Here is a 27,213-nt window from a genome sequence, read left to right as displayed (position 1 = left end):
GAAATCTGTCCCCTCAGGGAACTAGCAGAAAGGACCTTCTCCAGCCCATCCTGGAGAAAAGATAAGATTCTGGCAACATTAACTCTGTGTCAGGAAAAACCACGCCCTTTACACCTTGTGGTAGATACGCCGAGCAACTGGTTTACAAGTTTGAATAATAGTATCAATGACACTCTCAGAGAAACCTCTCTTGGCTAAGACTAAGCGTTTAATCTCCACGCAGTCAGCCTCAGAGAATCTAGATTTTGATGAACAAATGGAACTTGTATCAGCAGGTCTCTGCGATAAGGTAACTTCCCCACTAGATCCGCGAACCACGTCCTTCGGGGCCACGATGGAGCAATCAGGATTACTGATACCCGCTCCTGCTTGATGTGGGCCACCACTCAAGGAAGAAGCGGTAATGATGGAAAAAGATATATGAGTTTGAACCTCCAGGGCACTGCTAGTGCATCTATTAGATTCGCTTGGGGATCCCTCGACCTCGACCCGTACCTGGGTAGCTTGGTATTGAGACGGGATGCCATGAGATCTATCTCTGGAAAAGGTTTGGTTTGCTATCTGTGCCCCTGTTCAGAAAATTTCATATCACTTTGTGTTCTTGTGACAATTGGATTTTGAGTATGTTGGGTTATCCTGGAAAGAAGGATTGGCGATAAAGCTCTATTTTCTCTGTTCGTAATACGAGTTGTCACTTGCTGTATATCTCTGTGAACACCTCGGGATAGCGACATTATTCCCCTGGATGGAAGGATTGCCTGCTGAGAAAATCTGCCTCACAGTTGTCCACACCCGGAATGTGAATCCGCCCACTCCAGAATCTGAGATACCCCCTTCATCGCCAAGGAACTTCTTATTCCCCCCCTGATGGTTGCTGTAAACCGAGGTTATATTGTCTGATTAAAATCTGATAAACTGGGAGGAACCCAGAAGTGGCCAAGCCTTCAAGGCCTTGAAGATTGCCGTAGTTCAAAAATATTGATCGGGAGGGAGAACTCCTGAGTCCACAACCCCTGTGCCTTTCTGGCACCCCAAACAGCTCCCCATCCGGATAGGCTTGCGTCCGTAGTCACAATCGCCCAGGATGGTCTTAAGAAGCATGTCTGAATGATCGCCGTTCCACTGCCTCAGCATGCACAGTTGTAAAGGTCTGAGACGGAACCTGGCAAAAGGAATGATGATCATGCAGGACACCATTAGACCAATCACCTCCATACACTAAGCCACAGAGGGACTCAAGGAGGTCTGGAGGGCAAGACATGCCAAAGTTAGCTTGCAACGTCTCTGGTCTGTTATAAATATCCTCATGGATATAGAATCTATTATAATACCCAGGAATTCCACCCTGGTACTTGGGATAAGAGAAGAGAACTCTTTTCCAAGTTTATCTTCCATCCATGTGATCGAAGAAGACTGAGAAGGGACTCAGAGAATTCTTCCGCAAGGTGAAAGGATGGTGCTTGCACCAGAATATCGTCCAAGTATGGGGCTACTGCAATACCCTGAGTTCTGGCAATGGCTAGAAGAGCCCCCAGAACCTTCATAAAGATTCTTGGAGCAGTAGCTAGTCCAAACTGAAGGGCAATGAACTGGAAGTGCTGGTCCAGGAATGCAAACCTCAGGAACTGAAAGTGTTCCCTGTGGATTGGAACATGAAGGTGAGCATACTTCAGATCTATAGTGGTCATAAACTGGCCTTCCTGAATTAAAGGAAGGATGGACCTTATCTCAATCTTGAAGGAAGGGACACTGAGAAATTTGTTTAAGCACTTTAGGTCCAGAATTGGGCGGAAAGTTCCCTCCTTCTTTTGGGACCACAAAATGGTTTTGAAGTAAACTCCAAACCTCTTTTTACGAAAGAACCTGAACGCACCCTAGAAAGGCATCCCTCTTTTCTGGTCTGGTAGACAGATTTGAGAGAAGGAATCTGCTCCTTGGCAGATGAGATTTGAAGCCTATCTTGTATCCCTGAGATATCACCTCCAGGAACCACGGATCCTGTACGTCCTTGAACCAGGCGTCTGAAAAGAAAGACAGTCTGCCCCTACACGATCCGATCCCGGATCGGGGGCTGCCCCTTCATGCCGATTTGTTTTCGGCGGGCTTCTTATTCTGATTGGATTTATTCCAGGACTGAGCCGGCTTCCAAGTACTTTTGGGTTGTTCAGGCTTGGAGGATTGTTGTCGTTGGAACCGTCAGAATGAAAGGAACGAAAATTAGAAGATTGTCGTCCCTTAGACTTGTTCTTCTTATCTTGTGGTAGGAAGGCACCCTTGCTTCTGGTAACCGTAGAAATAATGGAGAAGAGAAGGGAAGAGAAATAAATCTGGACTTAGAAGTCATATCCGCAGACCAAGACCTTAACCAGAGTGCCCGCGGGCTAGGAACGCAAAGCCAGATACCTTTGCATTTAGGCGAATAATTTGCATGTTCGCATCACAGATAAAAGAATTAACAATTCTCAGAGCTTTAATTCTGTCTTGAATATCCTCAAGGGGAGACTCCACCTCAATGAGTTCCGACAAAGAGTCGCACCATTAGTTAGCCGCCGGTTGAAACAAAAATGCCATATGTTGAAACATCTTTCTCAGAAAGGTTTCCATTTTCTTATCCATCAACTCTCTGAATGAAGAACTATCCTCAAGAGGTATAGTAGTACGTTTAGCAAGCGTAGAGATAGCACCATCCACCTTAGGAATGGAGCCCCACAAATCCAGTTGAGAGTCCTGGAACAACTTTTTAAAAGTAGACGAGGGGGAAAAGGAAGAACCAATTCTTTCGCATTCGTTCTTAATAATGTTCGCCATCTTGACTGGCACAGGAAAAGTCAAAGGAACTTTCCAGTCTTCGTAAACTCTGTCTGATTTAGGTATCATACGTTCTTCAGGCAGCGCAGCCTCTGGAACCTCTAACATAGACAGAACCTACTTTAATGAAAAAGGCAAGTGCTCAATTTTAAATCTTTTAGCTTATATAGACCAAGGAACAGGTTGCTAATTAGAATCATGCAAATAACACTGTATTAAGGGTATCAAAAGTTATGCGGGAAGTCCCTTTGTAAACATGTTGTAACTGTGAAATAACATACAAAGTGTACCAGTTTATCACTGTTGATAATATGAATTTTCAAACAGAGTAACCAAGTAAGCCACAGTTATATGGTTAGTGAGTCTATATAGACAGGGATGTTACCGTAATGCTGAGTAGTGAACCAATCAGTTTCGTTCGCCGCTTGTGTGGTTCTCTTGTGAAGACGTCAGATTACAGGTATGGAGCCACTCCCATGAACTCCCTAATGGAGCAAAAATACAAGAAACACTAGAGTTTACATGTTACGATGACATAAATAACCGCAAGCGTAGTGCAAGTAAAAGGTAAGATTTATTGGTAGTCCAAGTAAACGAACAACAGGGTACAACAAGGCTCAGGTAACCGCTAGTGTTTCTCAATTTTAAATCTAAAGGACGGTTCCTCCGCAGCAGGAGGCTTAGACGCTAAGGACTCCGACCCAGAAAGCTCACCCTCTGTAGCTACAGAGGTTAACTCATCACCGGATAACTGGTACATAATAGCTAAATCTGATAAATATTTAGATGACTCCGGGTCAGGAGAGCTATGTTTAACCTTTCTCGTGCGTTTGTTAGAGCAAGGTAATGCACTGAGGGCCGCAGACACTGCCGTTTGTAACTGCGCTGCAAAGTTCTCAGGAAGGAGGCCCCCTCCGGATGAAGGATTAGATGTGCTACGGGGAACTGCATGTGGAGTGGATAATGTAGCAAGGGTAGTAATTTTACGGGACACCGAGTCCTGAGTGATAGATGGCTCAGAGGGACTAAGAGCCTTAGCAGGCTTGTCTCCCTTCTTAGACTTTATAACAGTGTTAAGGCATATGGAACATAATTGAGTGGGCGGGAAAACCACGGCCTCCTCACAATATAAACAGGTATGATTTAGTACAGAAGGAGTACCTTCTAACATATCAGAGTCCTCCATAGCTCAGGTTATACCCACAGAAGGACACAAAAACATTTATTATTAGAGAAAACTGCACCTTTATATTCCCAATGGCTGGGGCACTCACCATCTATTAGACCCAGACAGTTAACAGAGGAAACGCTCTCCTCAGATTCAAGTTTCAGCCGTAATGGAGGAAATGAACATAGACCACACTCGGCCATATGGAGTGCAAGACAGTACTTCCCCTGTTATTACAAGTACAGCAAGTAATAGGAGCTGTGCAACACTTTCAAAAACGAAAGTGAAACTTAAAAGTAAAACCCGTTTGTTCCAGCCAAAAACACACAGTCTATCAGCCCAGGAAAAAAATCATACAAAGCAGCATGTAAATAATTAATACACTGATTAATTAACCCCAACTGTTCAATAAACCCCCTTGAGAGGATATTAACCCTGGATCCTATCAAGGTACAAAGGAGCCACACTGTGACCCTGTTATAGCGTTTTATGTGTAAAAATTGAAACACTCTTAGCTCCAGGTAAGGTGACAGTCTTATAGCAGTGCTCCTGACATGGACTTGAGTGAAAGAAAGCAGGCAGTGAAACTCGTCAACACGGATTGCTTAGGAGCTGTTAGCAGTAGTCTGGATGGTTTCGCAGAAAAACTTTCCCTGCATCTCCAGACTCTAACTTTTATCAATACTTTCACTGAGAGGTTGACATGACTACTTAAAACTCCAGTCCTATCTCAAAGGGCAGATACCTTTTTTCAGGACTCTCCGAATCTTCTACCACTTCTCTGCCACCTTCTAACGTGACGAAAGGCAAAGAATGACTGGGGTAATGAGGAAGTGGGAGGGATATTTAGGCCTTTGGTTGGGGTGTCTTTGCCTCCTCCTTGTGGCCAGGTGTTGTATTTCCCAACAGTAAGGAATGAAGCCGTGGACTCTCCCTATCTTAGGAAGGAAATCGTATATATTCACCAGAAATAATTATATATATATATATATATATATATATATAAAATTATCTGTATATATATTTATTTTTTGTGGGGTACTATCATCTTTATTTTGTTATGCTGTTCCCTTTTTCCTGTGATTAGCTGTAATACCTCTCTCCATAAGCTGGATGATTGCTGTGCCTGGCCCAAAGGTATTCCACGCTGTACAGTTATAGCGGGTCTGGAAGTCAGCCTCCATGACGTTATTTATAGTGAGTGTGGACAAGACACCATCGCCTGTGTTGGTCCGTTCTACAGTATACCTCTCCAGGGTTCCAGTCTCTAAAATTTTTTCTTGCCAAGCCCAGGCCTAAAATTAGTCAGAATAAATAAAATGTTTACTTTTTAAAAGATCTACAATTAGCTTTAAAAGATTCAAGTTATTTCCATTCATTTTACATAGTTTGTAACGCAAACCAACAGCATCATTTAACAATAACATGTTAAAGGGACAGTTAACACCATAATTTTTGTTGTTTTAAAAGATAGATACTCCCTTAAAGGGACAGTCAAGTCCAAAAAAAACTTTCATGTTTCAAATAGGGCATGTAATTTTAAACAACTTTCCAATTTACTTTTATCACCAATTTTGCTTTGTTCTTTTGGTATTCTTAGTTGAAAGCTAGACTTAGGAAGGCTCATATGATAATTTCTAAGCCCTTGAAGGGCGCCTCTAATCACATGCTTTGTATTTGCTTTTCACAGCAGGGGAGAGCTAGTTCAGGTAAACCCTATAGATAACATTGTGAGCATGCCCGTGGATTGTGGCAGACACTGCACTAATTGGCTAAAATGAAAGTCAATAGATAATAAAATAAAATGTCATGTGATCAGGGGGCAGTCAGAAGATGCTTAGATACAATGTAATCACAGAGGTAAAAAATATATTATTATAACTGTGTTGGTTATGCAAAACTGGGGAATGGGTAATAAAGGGATTATCTATCTTTTAAAACAACAAAAATTCTGGTGTTGACTGTCCCTTTAATTACCCATTCCCCAGTTTTGCATAACCAACAGTTATAATACACGTTTTACCTCTGTGATTACCTTGTATCTAAGCATCAGGAAACTGCCCCCTTATTTCAGTTCTTTTGACAGACTTGCAATTGAACCTATCAGTGCTCACTCCTCGGTAAATTCACATGCATGAGCTCAATATTATCTATATGAAAGAGATGAACTAATGCCCTCTAGTGGTGAAAAACTGTCAAAATGTATTTAGATTAGAGGCGGCCTTCAAGGTCTAAGAAATTAGCATATGAACCTCCTAGGTTTAGCTTTCAAAGAATACCAAGAGTACAAAGCAAAATTGGTGATCAAAGTACATTGGAAAGTTGTTTAAAATTACATGCCCTATTTGAATCATGAAAGTTTTTTTTGGACTTGACTGTCCCTTTAAGGAATAAAAGATCAGTGTCTATGACATAATACTTACATGGACAGTCTACTCTAGCATTTTTATTGATAAAAAGATAGATAATTCCTTTTGTGACGACTAAGCCTATCCACCCAGCTCTCACTATGGGGAGAGTGTGGGCATGAAGGGGTTAATAGCAAATCAGAAGGATCAAGGTTTTTAATTCCATGGAATGCAACCCAGTCTCTTTCAGGGGGAACTGAAAAAACTACAATATTCAGTCTACAAGAATAATGAAGAATTTAATTGGGAATTACATCTTGAAATTGTTGTTTCTTGAGTCTAAGCTTTAATACCAGAGGTGTTATAAAAGATTTCCCAATAATTTCTGGAACTCTTAAAGGGACAGTATACACTCATTTTCATATAACTGCATGTAAAAGACACTACTATAAAGAATAAGATGCACAGATACTGATATAAAAATCCAGTATAAAACTGTTTAAAAACTTACTTAGAAGCTGTCAATTTAGCTCTGTTGAAAACGTAGCTGGAAAGCCCACTGCAAGTGGGAAATAAGACCCTCCCCCCTCCCCCTTCTTTTGCATATGAAAAGACCCTTTACACAAACAGGAGCAAGCTGGAGAAGGTAGCTGACAGTATTCACATAAAACTTTGGGGCATGGTTAGGAGTCTGAAAATCAGAGCAATGTTATTTAAAAATAAGCAAAACTATACATTTATTTAAAAAAAAAAACCTTTATGGGCTATATAAATAGATCATCTACAAAACATTTATGCAAAGAAAAAATGAGTGTATAATGCCCCTTTAAGAGTTAAGAAGAATGGCAAATATTATAGGCAGTGTTTGCAGTGAATTTTCCTAAGTTACTTCAACAGCTAAACACTTCATTTTGCAAGCCGTAATAAAATGATTGCAGCAGCATTGGAAACTGCTCGGCTGAAGTATCTCTCTGGAGAATTAGTGGTGAGACAGCTGTAGGAAGTTGCCAAGATTTGTACTTTAATTAAAGCAAGAAAGCATATCTATGAGAGCATGTATGGTCACTTGCTAGCGTCTAAGCAGGGCCCAAGCTTCTGAAACCCATTGATCCCAGTGATAGAAAAATGATCTCTGATGACTGTTCTGATCATTTTAACCTTATTTTCAGCCTCAGCCAATTAAGATGACAAAACATTTTACATTATCTGGTCAACAGGTTCATTCCAAGCAGTGAGTTTTTTTTTTAACTTAGCCTGCATTTCCATAATAATAAAAAAATGCTATAAACACATTTTAATTTTAGCTTTAACAAATCAGAAATCTAATCGGTAAACCGACTGGGTATAGCACAACAAATCCATATATATTTGTACTCACAATGCGATCTGGAGGTGGGGTGCTTCCTATAAAGCATTCCACTTTTCCTTTGTCCCCACGCACTGCATACTGCACCTCCTCGCTAGCAATCTTTGGAGGACCTTGAAGAGAATATATATATGTAAATATACATATACAGGTGTACCTCAGATATATTGTGGGTTTGGTTCTAGACCACAACAATAACGCGAATATAGCAATAAAGTGAGTCACACTAATGCATATAAGTTATATTTACACCATACTGTAGTCTTTTAAGTGTGCAATATCATTATGTCTAACAAAACATTTGCCTAGATTACAAGTTTTGCGCTAAACAGGGTGCGAAACGAACGCCAAAAAAGTTGCGTTGTTTCACTCTCCATAGGGCTGCCATTACGAGTTACTGAAAAGCCTCCTTGTGCTGTGCGTTATGGTGAGTTAAGCTCCATACTGCACAAAATCCAAGGGCTGATTTGACGAGCTCGTGCATGCTTTTCCCCCATAGACATCAATGGGGAGAGAGTGTTAACACCTGAAGTGCGGAATGAAAAATCTCTGTAACGCAACCCCATTGATGTCTATGGGGAAAAGAAAGTTATGTATAAACCTAACACCCTAACATAAACCCTGCTGCCCCCAACATCGCAGACACCTAAAGTTAATAACCCCTAATCTGCCGCTCCCGACATCGCCTACACTAATAAAAGCTATTAACCCCTAATCCATTGCCACTAAATAAAATGATTAATCCCTAAACTGCCGCTCCCAGACATAGCCACCACTAAATAATATGATTAACCCCTAAACCTCCGGCCTCCCATATCACTGCTACTAAATAAACCTATTAACCCCTAAACCTCCGGCCCCCCACATAGCTGCCACTAAATAAACCAATTAATCCCCTAAACCGCCAGCCCCATCACATCGCAAAAAACTAAATTAAACTATTAACCCCTAAACCTAACACCCCCTAACTTTAAATTTAATTTACAATATAGCTATCTTAAAATAAATATTATGTTATGTTATTTTATTTCACAGGTAAGTTTTTTTATTTATTTTAAGATAGTTATATTGTAATTTCAATTTAAAGTTATGGGGTGTTAATTTAGGGGTTAATAGTTTAATTTAGTTTTTTGCGATGTGATGGGGCTGGCGGTTTTAATTGGTAGTATTTTTTAATTTTATTAGAATAGTTATGTTAGGTTAATTTATAGTTTAATGTTAGGTTTATTTTTATTTTTCACAATTAAGTTTATTTATTTAAATATAGTTATATTGTAATTTTAATTTAGTTAGGGGGGTGTTAGTTTAATTTAGAGTTTTGCGATGTGGAGGGGGCGACGGTCTAGTTTAGTAGTTACGATGAGGGGGCTGGACATTTAGGGGTTAATACTTTATTATAGTGTTGGCGATGTGGGTGCCGGCGGTTTAGGGGTTAATAGGTTTCTTTTGGTGTCGGCGATGTCCGGAAATGGCGGATTAGGGGTAAATAACTTATTAGTGTCGGTGATGTCGGAGAGCAACGGTTTAGGGGTTAATGTATTTAAATAGTGTTGGCAATGTGGGTGGGCAGCAGATTAGGGGATAATAACTTTATTTAATAGTCGCAATGAGGGTAGGCGGCAGATTAGGGGTTAATACGTTTAATATAGTGTTTGCGATGCGGGAGGGTGGTGGTTTAGGGGTTAATAGGTAGTTTATGGGTGTTAGTGTACTTTATAACACTTTAGTTATGAGTTTTGTGAAACATTTTTGTTTTGTAAAATCCATAACTACTGGTCTCAGATGGCGGCATGGATCGTGTCGGTATAGGCTGTAATGCAAGCATTTTAGCCAGACTGCACAACCTGTAATACCGATGCTATGAAAATCCCACATAAAAACTTAAAGTTTTTGAGTGCGGAATGGACGTTGCGTTACAGGCTAAAATGCTTGCGGTATAGCTATACCGCTGCGACTTGTAATATGTGTTCCTGGCCATTCCAGCGTAATGGCTAATTTTTCAGCGTTAAAAGGCGTAACGCAACGCAACGCAAAACTCGTAATCTAGCCGAATGTAATTGCCTTAATTAAAAAATACTTTATTGCTAAAAGTTGCTAACCATCATCTGTGCTGATGGTGTGTATATATAGGTGTGAATACAGGTAGCCCTCAGTTTACGCCGGGGTTAGGTTCCAGAAGGAATGGTTGTAAATCGAAACCGTTGTAAATTGAAACCCAGTTTATAATGTAAGTCAATGGGAAGTGAGGGAGATAGGTTCCAGGCCCCTCTCAAAATTGTCATAATAACACCTAATACATTATTTTTAAAGCTTTGAGATGAAGAATTTAAATGCTAAACAGCATTATAAACCTAATAAAACAATCACACAACACAGAATAAATAATTAAACTAAGTTAAATGAACAAAAACATTTGCTAAACAGCATTATAAAACCTAATAAAATAATCACACAACACAGACTTCACTTGCATTTTTCTGCAAACAGTTCTTTCTATGCATTCCAATCTGGACTGATTTATAGACAGGAAGATCTTGTTCCTTTGAAATCTGCTCGATAGCTCAGGTCTGGTTAAACTGATTAATTTCAGCTTGCTTGGCTTTGCTGCAACACAAGCGGACAGCTCCACCTACAGGCTATTTTAATAAATGCACTGTTTCTCAATGCTTTTCAATAGCAGTCACATGACTGGAAAAAAAGGTTGTTATTCTGAAACGGTGTAAATTGAACCGTTGTAAAACGAGGGCCACCTGTATATGTGTATTCATGTGTATTTGTGTGTTTATATTCGTATATATTTTGGAAAAATTAAGCCAATAGACTTGCTCGACACAGGGTTGCCACAAATATATCTGCTAAAAGCACAATAAAACGAGGTGTGTCTGTATATATTTATTTATGACACACACACCTTTATCTATCTTTATGTCCCTCTCAATTGCTCTGTATCACTGTAGCTATATTTCTATTTCTCTCTCTCTGTAATCTAATGGTTCATGAACTTCTATCGCTAGTGATGAGTCACAGTTTTCAAACCTGTAGGTTTTAGCAAGAATAAAACTCAAATATCATATTTCCGCTACAAATAGGTTGAAAAGTATAAAAAAAAGATTTGCTTATACCACTACTGGTGATAAACAGTTTGGTTTAATTAAGTTAAAGGAATAATAATCAGAAGCAACTCACTATTAAACAATGTGAAGAAAATTAAATGAATATACAAATGAAATAGAGCGGATTAGGGTATTGAAGGACATTTATATTGATGTTAATGTTTGCTGTGACATCTTGCAGAACAGGCGGCACGCAACTATTTAATATAAAATTAGGATGAAATTCAAGACTATTATCACATTGAAGAGGAGTTAATGCAATCCCACCAAATTTGCTACCACATTACACATTTTATGCGCTATTTGTTTAATCTCTTTCTTTGTTTTATCGCCCAATCTGCTGATTTTATCTCAGAGTATAATTTGCTCCTGCCAGTTTTACTGAAGCAGATATACTTTGATATATTTGGCTGTCTTTAACCACTTTTCTCTCTTTGTCTTTCAGAAAGACTCCTCTAACGACTGGGGAACTTACACACAAACGAGTGTTGTTTTTCATTTATGCTGTTTTTAAGAAATAACTGACATAAATAGAAGTGTTTGTAAATTAGTTTTCTGATTTTGAATCCCAAATTATTTTCTACATACCGGTTATGATGATGTTTTTGTTCTTGGCCATATTATTCAACGTATGGAAAATGGCTACAGTTGTTAAGTCAGGGGTGGTACTCTCACGGCCTAGAGGCCACATGTGGCCCTTTGCGGTAGTTGTTGTGCCCCCCCTTTAGAAAATGCAGAACTAAAAATCTAAACTACAGCTTTTGTGGTCCCAGGAAAGAGTGGAAGGGAAAATGCGTGCTTTGGGGAGGCCATATCTTAAATGAGAAGAGCAGACGCTGCAACCTTACCAAAAATTGCCCTGTGTCACTGGAAACTTTTAGAAAATATTATTTGTCTGTTTAATAGCAATTTGTGGCCCCTAAGGCTTCAGAGCTATTGATCTGTGCCCCCCTTGTGTTAGGAAGTTGGCCATCACTGATCTAAGTGATGACATTAAAGTGACATGGAACTCAAAATATTCCTTTTGTGATTCAGATAGAGCATACGGTTTTTATTGACTTTCCATTTTACTCCTAGTATCCAACTGGCTTAATTCTCTTGCTATCCTTTGTTGAAGGAGGTCGCTGAACACATCTGGTGAACCAATGACTAGAGGAATCCTCTTGTTACTGGTTCACCCAATGTGTTCAAATAGCTCCCAGTCCTTTAACAAAGGATACCAAGAGATTGAAGAAAATATGATAATGGAAGTAATTTGGAAAGCTGTTTAAAACGGTATTGCTCTATCAGAATCCTAAAAGAGAAAATTGGGGTTTCATGTCCCTGTAAGAGGAAATACACGTTTGTGCACAACTCTTCCCAAAGGACTGCCTGCTCACAGGCCAATAAGGACAAATCCCAACAACATAATGAAAACAAACAGTAGTACACAGACCTTAATGTTCCTCTAAGTAAAAACTTAAATTTGGCTTACCTGATAATTTTATTTTCTTCAGATGGAAAGATTTCCATTTATGAAGAAAATATAATCTTTATGAATCATAATCAAAAAGAGCTTTCGATGCAATACACTTAGGATTAAGCAAGTCAGCAGTTTCACATTAAGGTAATTTTTTTTCCATTTACTCCATCTAAAAAAACAAAAATACATTTGTGTCCACCCCTCCACAAACAGATATTCTGGCCCCCTACTGTCCTCCGGTAGAGCTGTGGGATTTGTCCTTATAAGCCAATAAGTAACCTGTCCCTAGGGATATCTTGTGTAGAGGGAGTCACAAAGTGTCTATGGAGTGACTATGTCCTGTGCTGTCAAAGACAGCACCAGTCATTTGTACGATAGTTAGATACTAAACCCAATTTTTTTTTCTGTGGTGATTCCGATAGAGTAGCAATTTTAAGCAACTTTCTAATTTATTCCTATTATCAATTTTTCTTTGTTCTCTTGCTATCTTTATTGAAAATGCAGACTGTAAAGCTTAGGAGATGGCCCATTGTAGGTTCAGCACCCTGGATAGTGCTTGCTTATTAGTGACTACATTAAGCCAACCAATTATTAGGCGTAACCCAGGTTCTGAACCAAAAATAGTCAGGCTCCTAAGCTTTACATTCTGCTTTTTAAATAAAGATAGCAAGAGAATGAAAACAAATTGATAATAGGAGTAAATTAGAAAGTTGTAAAAATGCATTCTCTATCTGAATCATGAAAGAAAAAAATTGGATTTAGTATCCCTTTAAGTTCAGGAATAAAAGCAAAGTCAGCCTTTATTATTAACCTGCAATTATTCACTTAACGTTATGAAAGGATTGTGTCCCTTTAATTGAGGCATGTATCTAGTTAGAAATGTACAGCAAGGACTTACCGTTAACAAATAATGTCACATCTTTCTCTCCAACTCCAATGCGTGGGACTATGGCTTTACAGACATACTGCCCAGCATCCTCTTGGCTCACTGACTTTAAGAACAGCTGGTTACTATTGCTCAACACCTATTAAGATATGATAAAGAAGATAAATGGAATTATTACTGGAATTGTTAGGGGATATCTGTCAGTCTAATATTCTGAAGTAAAACACCCCTATATTTAAATGTACACAAACTGCAGGCAAATAATGAAATGTGAGCATCTGAATTGGAGCATTCCTCAGTACTATAACAAATAATAATAGACATTACTAAATTTCCTGCCTACAATTGCATGTAAATATAGACTGTTCCTGTTTAAACCCATGCTAAATTGTGATTATTTTTTTTTTTTTTAAAAACATGGATTATTTTTTTCAGAAGACCACACCCAGTGGTGAAGGGGATTATGGGTTAAGAGCGACCTCTTCTGGCATGAAGTAATTTCCCTGAGCTTCCTTTTTCTTACATAAAATAATAGCCGTATTCTTTTATCGAGACACAGGTTCCTCACTTTGGTCACTATGGAAACAATAGGATCCTTTTCTAAATCTTCATCAAATGTATTTGACTTGTAGCCATTGTACTTTGTATGTGAATCTTTTTTTTCTTTAATTTATTCAGTGTTTATTTTTTTATTTTTTTTATTTGTTTGCATGGTATTATTTATTTGCTCTGCTCTTACTACTCATTAAAATTCAATACAATTTTAGAGGAAAAAATACATTACTTACATAATTGTAGCATATATCAGCAATAAAGAACTGTATTGCAAAATAAATGAAAATAATCTTGATAGCGCAAGTTACATTTTGCAAATGTGCAGCAGCTCAGAGTTACACCCCTTGAAAAGACTGGAACGCATGGTCCTGGTCTCTTTTGCTGTGGCTATGTAGTGGCAGGTGTAAATGAGCTTATACTCATTACACTTAAAGGGACATGAAACCCCACATTTTTCTTATATGATTCAGATAGAGCATACAATTTTAAACTCCTATTATGAATTTTGCTTCATCCTTTTGGTATCCTTTATTGAAGGTGCTTAAATGCACAACTGGGAGTTAGCTGGGCACTTTGGTAAACCAATAATGAGGCATATTTGTGCAGCCCCCAATCAGCAGTTAGCGTCCACCTCCTGAGCCTACCTAGGTATCCTTTTCAAATAAGGATACCAAGAGAACAAAGCAAATGAGATAATAGTAGTAAATTGGAAAATTATTTAAAATTTTATACTGTATCTGAATCATGACAGAAAGGGTTTCATGTCCGTTTAAGTAGGATGGAGGCGCTCTAGCCTCTCTGAAGGGTGTAAGAACAGGCCAAATACATAAAACATATATATTACAATGTTTTATTTTCTTTCATTAACCATTTTATTTTACTTTAATTCCCCTTCAACAAAGTATTTTAAACTGGTGGACTCAATCCGCTTCAGTCTTTGAAATACCCCAACAAGACTACTGACTTTTTGCCTTGGTCGATATTTGTTCTGGATTAACTGAGCAACCTATATTTATCTTGAATCAAGGCCTAATGCAGACTTCCAAGAAAATTGAGAATAAAATGCCAGAATTGGTTGATTTGCAACGACATAATTGACAAAAACTTAAATTATGCTTACCTGATAATTTCCTTTCCATCTGTATGAGGAGAGTCCACGGCTTCATTCCTTACTTGAGGGAAATACAGAACCTGGCCACCAGGAGGAGGCAAAGACACCCCAGCCAAATGCTTAAATACCTTCCCCAGTCCCCTCAACCCCCAGTCATTCTGTCGAGGGAACAAGGAACAGTAAGAGAAATATCAGGGTATAAATGGTGCCAGAAGAACAAAAACATTTTTTTGGTCCGCCCCAACGGAGAAAACGGGTGGGAGCCGTGGACTCTCCTTATACAGATGGAAAGCAAATTATCAGGTAAGCATAATTTCCGTTTTCCATCTTAATATGAGGAGAGTCCATGGCTTCGTTCCTTACTTGTGGGAAACATATACCCAAGCTCTAGAGGACACTGAATGAGTGGGAGGGTAAAAAGATAGGCGGACCCTATTCTGAGGGAACCACAGCCTGCAAAACCCTGCTCCCTAAAGCAGCTTCCAAAATCGTCAAATATGTAAAAATTTGAAAAAAAAATATGTAAGAAATACAAGGTAGAATCCCTACAACTCTGATCGCTAAATGCCTCATTCTCAAACCCCAAGAGGGAGCCACATCTCTAGATGAATGAGCCTTAAGCCTTTGAGGAGGCTTGCGTCCTGCTGAATCTGTAAGCTAAGCGAACAAGCTCCTCCACCAGAAAAAACAAGGAAGTGGCCAAAGCTTCGGGCCCCTTACACTTCTCAGAATAAACACAAGGAAGAAGTTTGACAAAAACTCTCTAGTAGCCTGAAGATAGAACTTCAAGGCCCGAACCACATCCAAGTTAATAAATAACCCCTCCTTTGAAGGAGGAGGATTAGGACACAAGGAAGGAACCACATTCTCATGATCGATGTTGTGATGTGAAACAACCATATGAAGAAAACTAACCCAGAGAACAGCCCTAGCCGTATGAAAACTAGGTAAGAATCCTGACCTTGCAAGACAGCCAAGAAAAACAAGAAAATCTGTGCGCTAAAGCAATAACCAGTAGAAAAAAAAAAGAAAGAAAAAGAAAATCTTTCAAACAGAAAGACTTAACATCAACTCCATGCATAAGCCCAAACGGAGCCCTCTGCAAAACTTTAGAACAAGAAGAAAACCCCAGAGAGGAGTACTGAACCTAAACACAGGCCTGAACTAATCAAAACCTGAGCAAAAAACTGACATCTGGACGCTTGTAAGCCTCATGAGGAGTAAGATAGATAGGGCCTAAAACTATCCCCTAAGGGAGCTACAGAAGGCCCTTTCCCCAGAACATCCTGGAGAAAAGAAAAGGATCCCAGAAAAAAACCTGGTTTTATGCCAGGAGAATCCCCGCTCTACATACCATAGGAACTAAGTTCTGCACCCCTTATGACAGAAGCGACTATACCCCGGCCTATGAACTAAGCCGACAGAATCAACACTCCATCAGAAAAACCTCTTTTGGCTAAGGCTAAGCAAATACTTCCACGCAGTTAGCCTCAGAGTCCAGGATGTGAAGAAAACAAGGATTCTGCACCCGCAGGTTCCTGAACAAGGACCATAGAGGCAAACCCCCGAAACTGAGACCTAACTCTAAATGTAAATGAAGCAAACTGTCTCACTGACGTCTGCTCCTGCTAAGGTCAACCCTCCACCACAAAGAACGATATGGCAGAAGAGAATAAGGTTAAAATATAACCTCTAAGGAAAGTTCGAATTCTAGCATATGCAGGCTGAAAATGCCGGAGCCTCCCCTGGGAGCAATCCCACCTTCTGCTACAGAAGCGGAGGAGCTAACCTGCTCCTTAAAAGTCTTAAAGAAGCAGAGGAGCTAACCTGCTCCTTAAAAGTCTTAAAGAAGACTGCTCCAGCAGGAGTCAACTCCAAGCGTCAGCTTGCTAGGCAGGGTTGCCATCCCTTTAGGCCACTTAGTCCTGCTGAAGAGTACGCTCATAGAGTGGGTCGGTGGCGATGAGCCGACCTGGGCTTCCGCCCACCACCAAACACGAGGCTACCCCGATAAGCAGGAGGAACTCTCCTTCTTCAAAAGAGGGTCTCCCCACTAAGAGGTCCCAACTGGAATGAACCCCGAAGACCAAATCCTCCAAGCAGAATGCATACTAAGGAACCAAAAGGAATAATCGGGTGGAAACTCCCAACCCGCGGACCTCCCTAGGACACTCTCTCCCCACGGACAGGTCCAAACCGTTCCGGGAGAACAAAGAGAAAAAAATTCCGAACAAGGAGATCTGAACGGAACACTAAGAATTGATTTTCCCCACCGTAATTCATGCAAGACTGTTTAAGGCCATAACACCAACATTATGTCGAACTCACAGCCTCGGCAGTGTCTATCACTCACCACCCCCATGTCACAAACACCAGAAGTGGGCTGGAGGATATAACCCAAATAGAAAGTTTGCAAGAACTCTGGATTAACAGAAAGCTGCCGCAGCAGGATTCAACGCTAAGCCTTTAGCTTGCTAAGCAGGGTACCCTGTAACAAAACAGCATCCAGTTCCACCCTGGTGTCGATACAGCAACTCAGGTCTTGATCCAACACAGAGGATCGAAAAGACACGAGAAAATCCCCAAAAATCTCTAGCAGGCGAAGGTAAGAAAACCAGAAAGCCGAGACCGGAGAACTACTGAAAAATCTGAAAGCCACCTGAAACCCCAGATCCCAAGAAGGATCAGAAATAGGTTTACTGAAAAATACGATTCCTAAGAACCGAAGGAAGAACCTTACGTTCTCCAATGAAAGAAGACCTGATAAACTCCACATCCATATCATAGAAACCAAGTAGGATGGGAAGACCCTCCCCCTATTAGGGTATGGACCAAGAGCGGAAGAAATATCTCACAGTGAGAAATATACAGGGACAAAGACTCTAAAGGTCCCCTAGTCTTCCCTGACCAGACAATTGTCCAGAAAAGAAACGTATTTCCGGTCTCTAGGACCCCTAGATCCATATGATCCAGTATCAAGCACCCATCCCAGGTAATACCTAAACAGGTCCAGCCTGTTAACTAGGGTAGATGAGCCTGCTGTACCTGAACCAGAATCTAGAAGAAAAAAATTACTTTTCCTAAGTAGAGCGAAGGAAACAGACCTAACTAATATCCCCAACAGGTCTTGCCTGTCATCTAGGACAGGGACCCATTACTGGGTCACAACACCATGTGTACTGGGTTGCGACTTGTATGTGTGTTGTAGGATTGTGTGTGGTGTATTGCATGAGATTGTGTGTGAGGGGGTACGTGTTATATGAGTGTGTGTTGTATGAGTGTGTGTGTTATATGAGTGTGTGTGTGGTATGTGTGTTGTATGATTGTGTGTGTGTGGTATGAGTGTAATATGAAAGAGTGTGTGTTATATGAAAGTGTGTGTGTATGTGTGTGTTGTAAGGGAGTGTGTGTGGTATGTGTGTTGTATGATTGTGTGTGTGTGGTATGAGTGTAATATGAAAGAGTGTGTGTTATATGAAAGTGTGTGTGTATGTGTGTGTTGTAAGGGAGTGTGTGTGGTATGTGTGTTACATGAAAATGTGTGTTGTATGAGAGTGTGTGTGTGTAGTATGATTGTGTGTGTGTTTTATATGATTGTGTGTGTTGTATGAGTGTGTGGTGTGTGTGTTATTACATTTTAGAAAAGTAGAAAAGAAGAGGGTGCCAATAGGACACACACAGATAAATATTCAGATAAATCAGATAAATATTGGTAGCATATAATCACTCGGTAAAAATAACTATGTTAAAATTCCACAGAGTGAAAAAAGTAATGATGCCAAATGTCTTAAAAACAATGAGGCTTTAATAAAACAAGAGAGTAACACACAACGCGTTTCCGGGTCTTGCTGACCGCTTCATCAGGTGTATACTAACAGAATGTATTCACGACTTTTAAAAATCCTACTCAGCGTCTATTGCCGAGTAGGGGCATGCGCATGGATACTACTGCAGCCAATAAAATGTTTGGCAATGACCAGCTTGTAACTTATTGTAAGGATCAAAAAACGTCAGTGTAAGCTGACACACCTCCCCATTCACGAATGACAATCCATTATAATACAGAATACTCCCTATTGGATGGAGTGTTTATGTGTCATCTAAGAGGGTGTGTTGCTTACAATATACATCAGACTCAATTGTAAATACCCTCTAAGATTAAAGCTAATTAGCAGTCTAAAAAACATGCTACGTTAGTGATACAATTGTAAACACAATATCTAGCATGCTAATTATACAGCTAGAAGGCTGTATCTTAACAGGATCACTAGTTTGCGGGACGATACTTTTCTACTTTTCTACAGATCTATTATACTTGTTTTGCCATCAAGTTTGTGGAAGAAGGATGCAGCCTTTGGTTTTCGGTTAATCCTCTATCCTGGATCATTATAAGTATCTACAAGGAAAATCTTTTGGGACTTGATTTTTACACAGGACTTTTTGAGGACTTTAACCACTATTAAAGGGACAGTACACTGTAAAATTGTTTTTCCATTAATGTATTTTAAATGACTTGTTATACCAACTGCAGAGTATAAAATATTTGAGAAATTCCATTTTCATGCTTATTTGTGTATATGAAGTAGCTGATTTTGTGTTTTGAAACCACAGCCTATTACAATGGGTTGAACTTAAAGGTGATATCAGATCTCATTATGTTCTAAGTTTGTGTAAACAGACTTACTTCCTTATCTTTTATTTGGCTGGAACACCAAAGCTCAATACATAGAGAGAACAATGGAAAATGATCATTTTATTACTTAATTATCCTGCATCCCACTGAGAGTGTAATCTCTTCTGCTGGCTGTGTATACTTAGGCTAGCTATTCAATAGCCTATACTCCAGTATTTGTTCAGTGTAGGTGGCAATACCACAGGCTAAATCAGCTATTTCAAATGCTGAAATAGGAGTAAAGGAGCTACTTGTAACCAATTTAATACACTTTAGCAGGTTAAAAGGATCATTGGGAATAATTAAAAGGGGAGACATTTTTTGGGTGAACTGTCCCTTTAAGTATACTATATATGTTTTGTTTAGTATATTTATACTTTACACATAGTATCATTGAGATATTTATTGTATCTCCTTTGTAGTTGTATTGTTAGTCTGTATCACTATTACTCTCCATTGCTAATTTTCCTATCTAACGAAGCATTACTTAGCATTGGTATTTTTAGGAGAGTGCACCGTATTTATTCACTGTGTGCTATTGCTATGATCATTACTTGATACAACATCGATATAGGTTGTGCTTATACCACATAAATACCTATCGTAATATTCACTTCATATATATATATATATATATATATATATATATATATATATATATATATATATATATATATATTCATATACACACCATTTTTTGGCACATACAAATACTATAGGTGTTTTATTTTACACTTCTTACTGTAAGGGTTTTTTCCCTGTTTGCCATGTGCTGCTGGCAGCCATTTTACTCACCTTTCTTCCTGACTATGGTGCATTGTGGGGGATGCTGCTCATTTCCTACACTTCATTTTATGGCCAGACTGGTGTGCATCATCCATGTGAGACAGGATGCAGTCTCAGAATTGTGATGTCATCACTTATTATTTAAAGGGCCTCTGTTCAGTATGCCTTGCCTTTGCGTTGTCTCAGACCTGTTTGTGAGAGTTCCTGTGTATTACTTGGCTGCCTGATGTCCTTCCTGGTTCCTGACCCCTGGCTTGTTCCTGACTCTGCTGTTTTCCTTGTTCCTGATTCCGGCTCGTCTGAGTATTCGCTTTGGCTCCTGACTCGGCTCGTCCGACTACCAGCTCTGGTTTTGACTCCTGGCTTGTTATTTGACTTGTGGACTTTTTACTATTTTTTGCTATTAATAAAGGTGTGATTATTTTTGCACTTCTCGTCTCAGTCTGATTCCTGGCACCCTGACACTTACTGATCACTAGGTGCATCAAACATTTTTTTCTCTTGTAGATTGTTATTACGTTTTACAACGCTTTCAAATTTGACTACAATCAGTAATAAAGCATGCACATATTTTAGCCTCTTTGCCAAAATTGCAGCTATCATTTTGTTTATTTCTTAAGAAATTTTCAGACCAAGTATAAAAATTGGGTTCCAAAGGTATGTAGTATCATGGCACTGGGTCTTGGGGGAAAAAGTTTGAAGAACCCTGATCTAGGATGCGACGTATCTTCCAGAACACTCCCGTACTAAAAAGGAAAACTTCTTAAGTTCCAGCAAAGCTAGAACTGAGACATCAAATTAAATAAGCTCAAAGGCTTAAAATGTCCTCTAAAATTTCAGGGAGAACTATTACCCCGAGCAGAAAACTAAGTTTCCACCGGAATACTCCAACCTCTCGACTATCAAAGTCGATAGATACAAAATCCCATGCAACTAAACATCTTTCTAAGAAGAGTTTCTAAAACAATTCAGAGTTCAAAAGAAACTATCCGGTACGGAACCGAAAGAGAATCCCCCATAGAGCCCGGAACTGGGATTATAAATAAACGAAAAAAACAAAAGGTAAATCTAGACAACAAGGAATATACCATCCTTCACTCGTCTAGTTACGATCGTTATCCGATTTAGAGTACAGAGAGTCAACTGACGGAGCAGTCCTGGAAATCTGTAACATCGCCAAAACCTCTCTCAAAAGTAAAAGCAGGCGTGCCAATCTAAATGCTAAGCCCTCCGCAGATGGAGGACCCAAGTCAGCAGATTCCGATCCTGGAGGTTCTCCCTCTAAAGCCTCAGAGGGAACCGCATCCCCAGAGGACTGATCGGACACCAAATTGTCTCGGGCAGGAGAGCCTGGACTAACCGCTCGCTTGCACGTAGAAGGAATAGGTAACCTCGCTAAGGCCGAAGAGAAGGCTATGCGGAAGTGCCTAGAAACCTTTGGTGGAAACAAACCCCTTACAGGCGAAGGGGGCTCGGAATTTGGGAAAACTGTATGTAGGAACAGAATCAAGGGAACACACCTTGCTGGGCGAAGAGTCCTTAGAGGCGGACGGCTCAGTGGTCTCTAAAATCTCAACATTGGTTAATGAGAACACTCTATTGCGGCATACGGAACATAATTGAGCGGGCTGGATTACCCGGGCCTCCTCACAATATACACAGGTATCAAATTCTGTATCGGAGGAATCCCCCTCTAAAATATCAGAATCCTCCATAACTCGTCTATATCAAATTATAGAAAGGAAAAACAACTGGCACCTTACACCCCCAATGGCTGGGGCACTCACCACCTCCAATGACCCAGACAGATAGAGAAAAAGCTCCTCTCAGCAGACATCCGGTCAGGAATCTGAAGCTGTGAAAAAAACGTGACCGTTCCTGGTTACATGGTGTTCATGCAGGACCTGCCCCTGCTAAAGAAAAAGCGTGCCATCTTATCTAAAGAAAACAGCGCAGCTCTCCAAATGAAAAAACCTGTATGTTCCATATCAACCTAAGAGCCCAACGTTCTTAAACATAAGCAGTCGAAATCACATAACAAATATGATTTAAAAACCCCACTGTTGAATAATCCCCCTCAGGAGATATAAACCCTTGAATCCATAAAGATAAAAGAAGTCCCACTGTGACCCTGTCTTCTTATCGTTAACGTGTATAAAGTAATGAAACGATCTTACTGGAATCTATGCCGTGGAACAGTAACACGGTCCTTCAAGTTTGATAGATTGTAGCCGCCCTTCTGACATGGACTTGAGTGAAGTAAGCAGGCAGCAAAACTCGTCAACGCGGATCACTTAAAGGGACACTGAACCCAATTTTTTTCTTTCGTGATTCAGATAGAGCATGCAATTTTAAGCAACTTTCTAATTTACTCCTATTATCAATTTTTCGTCGTTCTCTTGCTATCTTTATTTGAAAAAGAAGACATTAAGGTTTTTTTTGGTACAGACTTTGGGCAGCACTTTTTTATTGGTGGATAAATTCATCCAAGAATCAGCAATTGTTCTTCACCAAAAATGGGCCGGCATCTAAACTTATATTCTTGCATTTCAAATAAAGATAAAAAGAGAATGAAGAAAATTTGATAATAGGAGTAAATTAGAAAGTTGTTTAAAATATCATGCTCTATCTGAATCATGAAAGAAAAAATTTGTGTTCAGTGTCCCTTTAACCCCTTAATGACCACAGCACTTTTCCATTTTCTGTCCGTTTGGGACCAAGGCTATTTTTACATTTTTGCAGTGTTTGTGTTTAGCTGTAATTTTCCTCTTACTCATTTACTGTACCCACACATTATATACCATTTTTCTCACCATTAAATGGACTTTCTAAAGACACCATTATTTTCATCATATCTTATAATTTACTATAAAAAAACGATAAAATATGATGGAAAAAATGGAAAAAACAGAATTTATGCTTACCTGATAAATTACTTTCTCCAACGGTGTGTCCGGTCCACGGCGTCATCCATAACTTGTGGGAATATTCTCTTCCCCAACAGGAAATGGCAAAGAGCACAGCAAAAGCTGTCCACACAGTCCCTCCTAGGCTCCGCCCACCCCAGTCATTCGACCGACGGACAGAAGAAAAAACAGGAGAAACCATAAGGTTCCGTGGTGACTGTAGTTAAAGAAAGAAATTCATCAAACCTGATTAAAAAACCAGGGTGGGCCGTGGACCGGACACACAGTTGGAGAAAGTAATTTATCAGGTAAGCATAAATTCTGTGTTCTCCAACATTGGTGTGTCCGGTCCACGGCGTCATCCATAACTTGTGGGAACCAATACCAAAGCTTTAGGACACGGATGAAGGGAGGGAGCAAATCAGGTTACCTAAACAGAAGGCACCACGGCTTGCAAAACCTTTCTCCCAAAAATAGCCTCCGAAGAAGCAAAAGTATCAAATTTGTAGAATTTGGCAAAAGTGTGCAGGGAAGACCAAGTCGCTGCCTTACATATCTGATCAACAGAAGCCTCGTTCTTGAAGGCCCATGTGGAAGCCACAGCCCTAGTAGAGTGGGCTGTGACGCGTTCAGGAGGCTGCCGTCCGGCAGTCTCGTAAGCCAATCGGATGATGCTTTTTAGCCAAAAGGAAAGAGAGGTAGCAGTAGCTTTTTGACCTCTCCTCTTGCCAGAATAAACGACAAACAGAGAAGACGTTTGTCTGAAATCCTTTGTTGCTTCTAAATAGAACTTTAAAGCACAAACTACATCTAAATTGTGTAACAAACGTTCCTTCTTTGAAACTGGATTCGGACACAAAGAAGGCACAACTATTTCCTGGTTAATATTCTTGTTGGAAACGACCTTTGGAAGGAAACCAGGTTTAGTACGCAAAACAACCTTATCTGAATGGAACACCAGATAGGGCGGATTACACTGCAAAGCAGATAACTCAGAAACTCTTCTAGCAGAAGAAATAGCAACCAAAAACAGAACTTTCCAAGATAACATCTTGATATCCATGGAATGTAGAGGTTCAAACTGAACCCCTTGAAGAACTGAAAGAACTAAATTCAGACTCCAGGGAGGAGTCAAAGGTCTGTAAACAGGCTTGATCCTGACCAAAGCCTGAACAAAATCTTGAACATCAGGCACTGCTGCCAGTCGTTTGTGTAACAAGACAGATAAAGCAGAAATCTGTCCCTTTAGAGAACTCGCTGATAATCCCTTATCCAAACCTTCTTGTAGAAAGGAAAGGATCCTAGGAATTTTGATCTTACTCCATGAGAATCCCTTGGATTCACACCAACAGATATATCTTTTCCATATTTTATGGTAAATTTTTCTAGTTACAGGTTTTCTGGCTTGTACCAGAGTATCTATTACAGAATCCGAAAACCCACGCTTAGATAAAATCAAGCGTTCAATTTCCAAGCCGTTAGCTGGAGGGAAACTAGATTTGGATGTTCGAATGGACCTTGTACTAGAAGATCCTGTCTCAAAGGTAACTTCCATGGTGGAGCCGATGACATATTCACCAGGTCTGCATACCAAGTCCTGCGTGGCCACGCAGGAGCTATCAAGATCACAGAGGCCCTCTCCTGCTTGATCCTGGCTACCAGCCTGGGAATGAGAGGAAACGGTGGAAACACATAAGCTAGGTTGAAGGTCCAAGACGCTACTAATGCATCCACTAGAGTTGCCTTGGGATCCCTGGATCTGGACCCATAGCAAGGAACCTTGAAGTTCTGACAAGACGCCATCAGATACATGTCTGGAATGCCCCATAACTGAGTCAACTGGGCAAATATCTCCGGGTGGAGTTCCCACTCCCCCGGATGGAATGTCTGACGACTCAGATAATCCGCCTCCCAGTTTTCCACTCCTGGGATGTGGATCGCAGATAGGTGGCAGGAGTGATCCTCCGCCCATTTTATGATTTTGGTCACTTCTCTCATCGCCAGGGAACTCCTTGTTCCCCCCTGATGGTTGATGTAAGCAACAGTCGTCATGTTGTCTGATTGGAATCTTATGAATCTGGCCTTTGCTAGTTGAGGCCAAGCCCTGAGAGTATTGAATATCGCTCTCAGTTCCAGAATGTTTATCGGGAGAAGAGACTCTTCCCGAGACCATAGACCCTGAGCTTTCAGGGAGTCCCAGACCGCGCCCCAGCCCAATAGACTGGCGTCGGTCGTGACGATGACCCACTCTGGTCTGCGGAAGCTCATTCCCTGGGACAGGTGATCCTGGGTTAGCCACCAACAGAGTGAGTCTCTGGTCTTCTGATCTACTTGAATCACTGGAGACAAGTCTGTATAGTCCCCATTCCACTGTTTCAGCATGCACAGTTGTAATGGTCTTAGATGAATTCGCGCAAAAGGAACTATGTCCATTGCTGCAACCATCAACCCTACTACTTCCATGCACTGAGCTATGGAAGGTCGTGGAACAGAGTGAAGAACTTGACAAGCGTTTAGAAGTTTTGACCTTCTGACATCTGTCAGGAAAATCTTCATTTCTAAGGAATCTATTATTGTCCCCAAGAAGGGAACTCGTGTCGACGGAGACAGGGAACTTTTTTCTATGTTCACTTTCCATCCGTGAGATCTGAGAAAGGCCAGAACGATGTCTGTGTGAGCCTTTGCCTTTGAAAGAGACGACGCTTGTATCAGAATGTCGTCCAAGTAAGGTGCCACTGCAATGCCCCTGGGTCTTAGAACCGCTAGAAGGGACCCGAGTACCTTTGTGAAAATCCTTGGAGCAGTGGCTAGCCTGAATGGGAGAGCCACAAACTGGTAATGTTTGTCCAGAAAGGCGAACCTTAGGAACTGATGATGATCTTTGTGGATAGGAATATGTAGATACGCATCCTTTAGATCCACTGTAGTCATAAATTGACCCTCCTGGATTGTAGGTAAAATCATTCGAATGGTTTCCATTTTGAACGATGGCACTCTGAGAAATTTGTTTAGGAATTTTAAATCCAGAATTGGTCTGAAAGTTCCCTCTTTTTTGGAAACCACAAACAGATTTGAGTAAAACCCCATTCCTTGTTCCACGGTTGGAACTGGGTGTATCACTCCCATTTTTAACAGGTCTTCTACACAATGTAAGAATGCCTGTCTCTTTATTTGGTTTGAGGATAAGTGAGACATGTGGAACCTTCCCCTTGGGGGTAGTTCCTTGAATTCCAGAAGATAACCCTGAGAAACTATTTCTAGTGCCCAGGGATCCTGAACATCTCTTGCCCAAGCCTGAGCGAAGAGAGTCTGCCCCCGGATCGGGGGCTACTCCTTCATGCTGTCTTGTTAGCAGCAGCAGGTTTCTTGGCCTGCTTACCCTTGTTCCAGCCTTGCATTGGTTTCCAAGCTGGTTTGGTTTGCGAAGCATTACCCTCTTGTCTAGAGGCTGCAGAGTTGGAGGCCGGTCCGTTCCTGAAATTGCGAAAGGAACGAAAATTAGACTTTTTCTTGGCCTTGAAAGGCCTATCTTGTGGGAGGGCATGGCCCTTACCCCCAGTGATGTCTGAGATAATCTCTTTCAATTCTGGCCCAAAAAGGGTTTTACCCTTGAAAGGGATATTAAGCAATTTTGTCTTGGAAGATACATCCGCTGACCAAGACTTTAGCCAGAGCGCTCTGCGCGCCACAATTGCAAACCCTGAATTTTTCGCCGCTAATTTAGCTAACTGCAAAGCGGCATCTAAAATAAAGGAATTAGCTAACTTAAGTGTGTGAATTCTGTCCATAACCTCCTCATACGGAGTCTCTCTACTGAGCGACTTTTCTAGTTCCTCGAACCAGAACCACACTGCTGTAGTGACAGGAATAATGCACGAAATAGGTTGCAGGAGGTAACCTTGCTGTACAAATATCTTTTTAAGCAAACCCTCCAATTTTTTATCCATAGGATCTTTGAAAGCACAATTATCCTCGATAGGAATAGTAGTGCGCTTGGCTAGTGTAGAAACTGCCCCCTCGACCTTAGGGACT

The 27,213-nt window shown here is 40.4% G+C and overlaps 1 protein-coding gene across 1 annotated transcript in view; it reads right to left on the bottom strand.

Moving 5' to 3' along the window:
• Nucleotides 1-27,213, bottom strand: part of KIRREL1 (kirre like nephrin family adhesion molecule 1) — a 390,224-nt gene that overhangs the window by 6,422 nt on the left and 356,589 nt on the right. Inside the window, exons 9-11 of the mRNA XM_053705168.1 lie at nucleotides 13,164-13,290; nucleotides 7,703-7,803; nucleotides 5,073-5,271 (exon numbers count right to left, since the gene is read on the bottom strand). Of these exons, the coding sequence (XP_053561143.1) occupies nucleotides 5,073-5,271; nucleotides 7,703-7,803; nucleotides 13,164-13,290 (427 nt within the window). The remainder of the gene's footprint in view (nucleotides 1-5,072; nucleotides 5,272-7,702; nucleotides 7,804-13,163; nucleotides 13,291-27,213) is intronic.

Source organism: Bombina bombina, chromosome 1 (genome assembly GCF_027579735.1).
Source record: "Bombina bombina isolate aBomBom1 chromosome 1, aBomBom1.pri, whole genome shotgun sequence".
Classification (NCBI taxonomy): Eukaryota; Metazoa; Chordata; class Amphibia; order Anura; family Bombinatoridae; genus Bombina; species Bombina bombina.
This window is presented reverse-complemented; position numbering and strand designations above follow the sequence as displayed.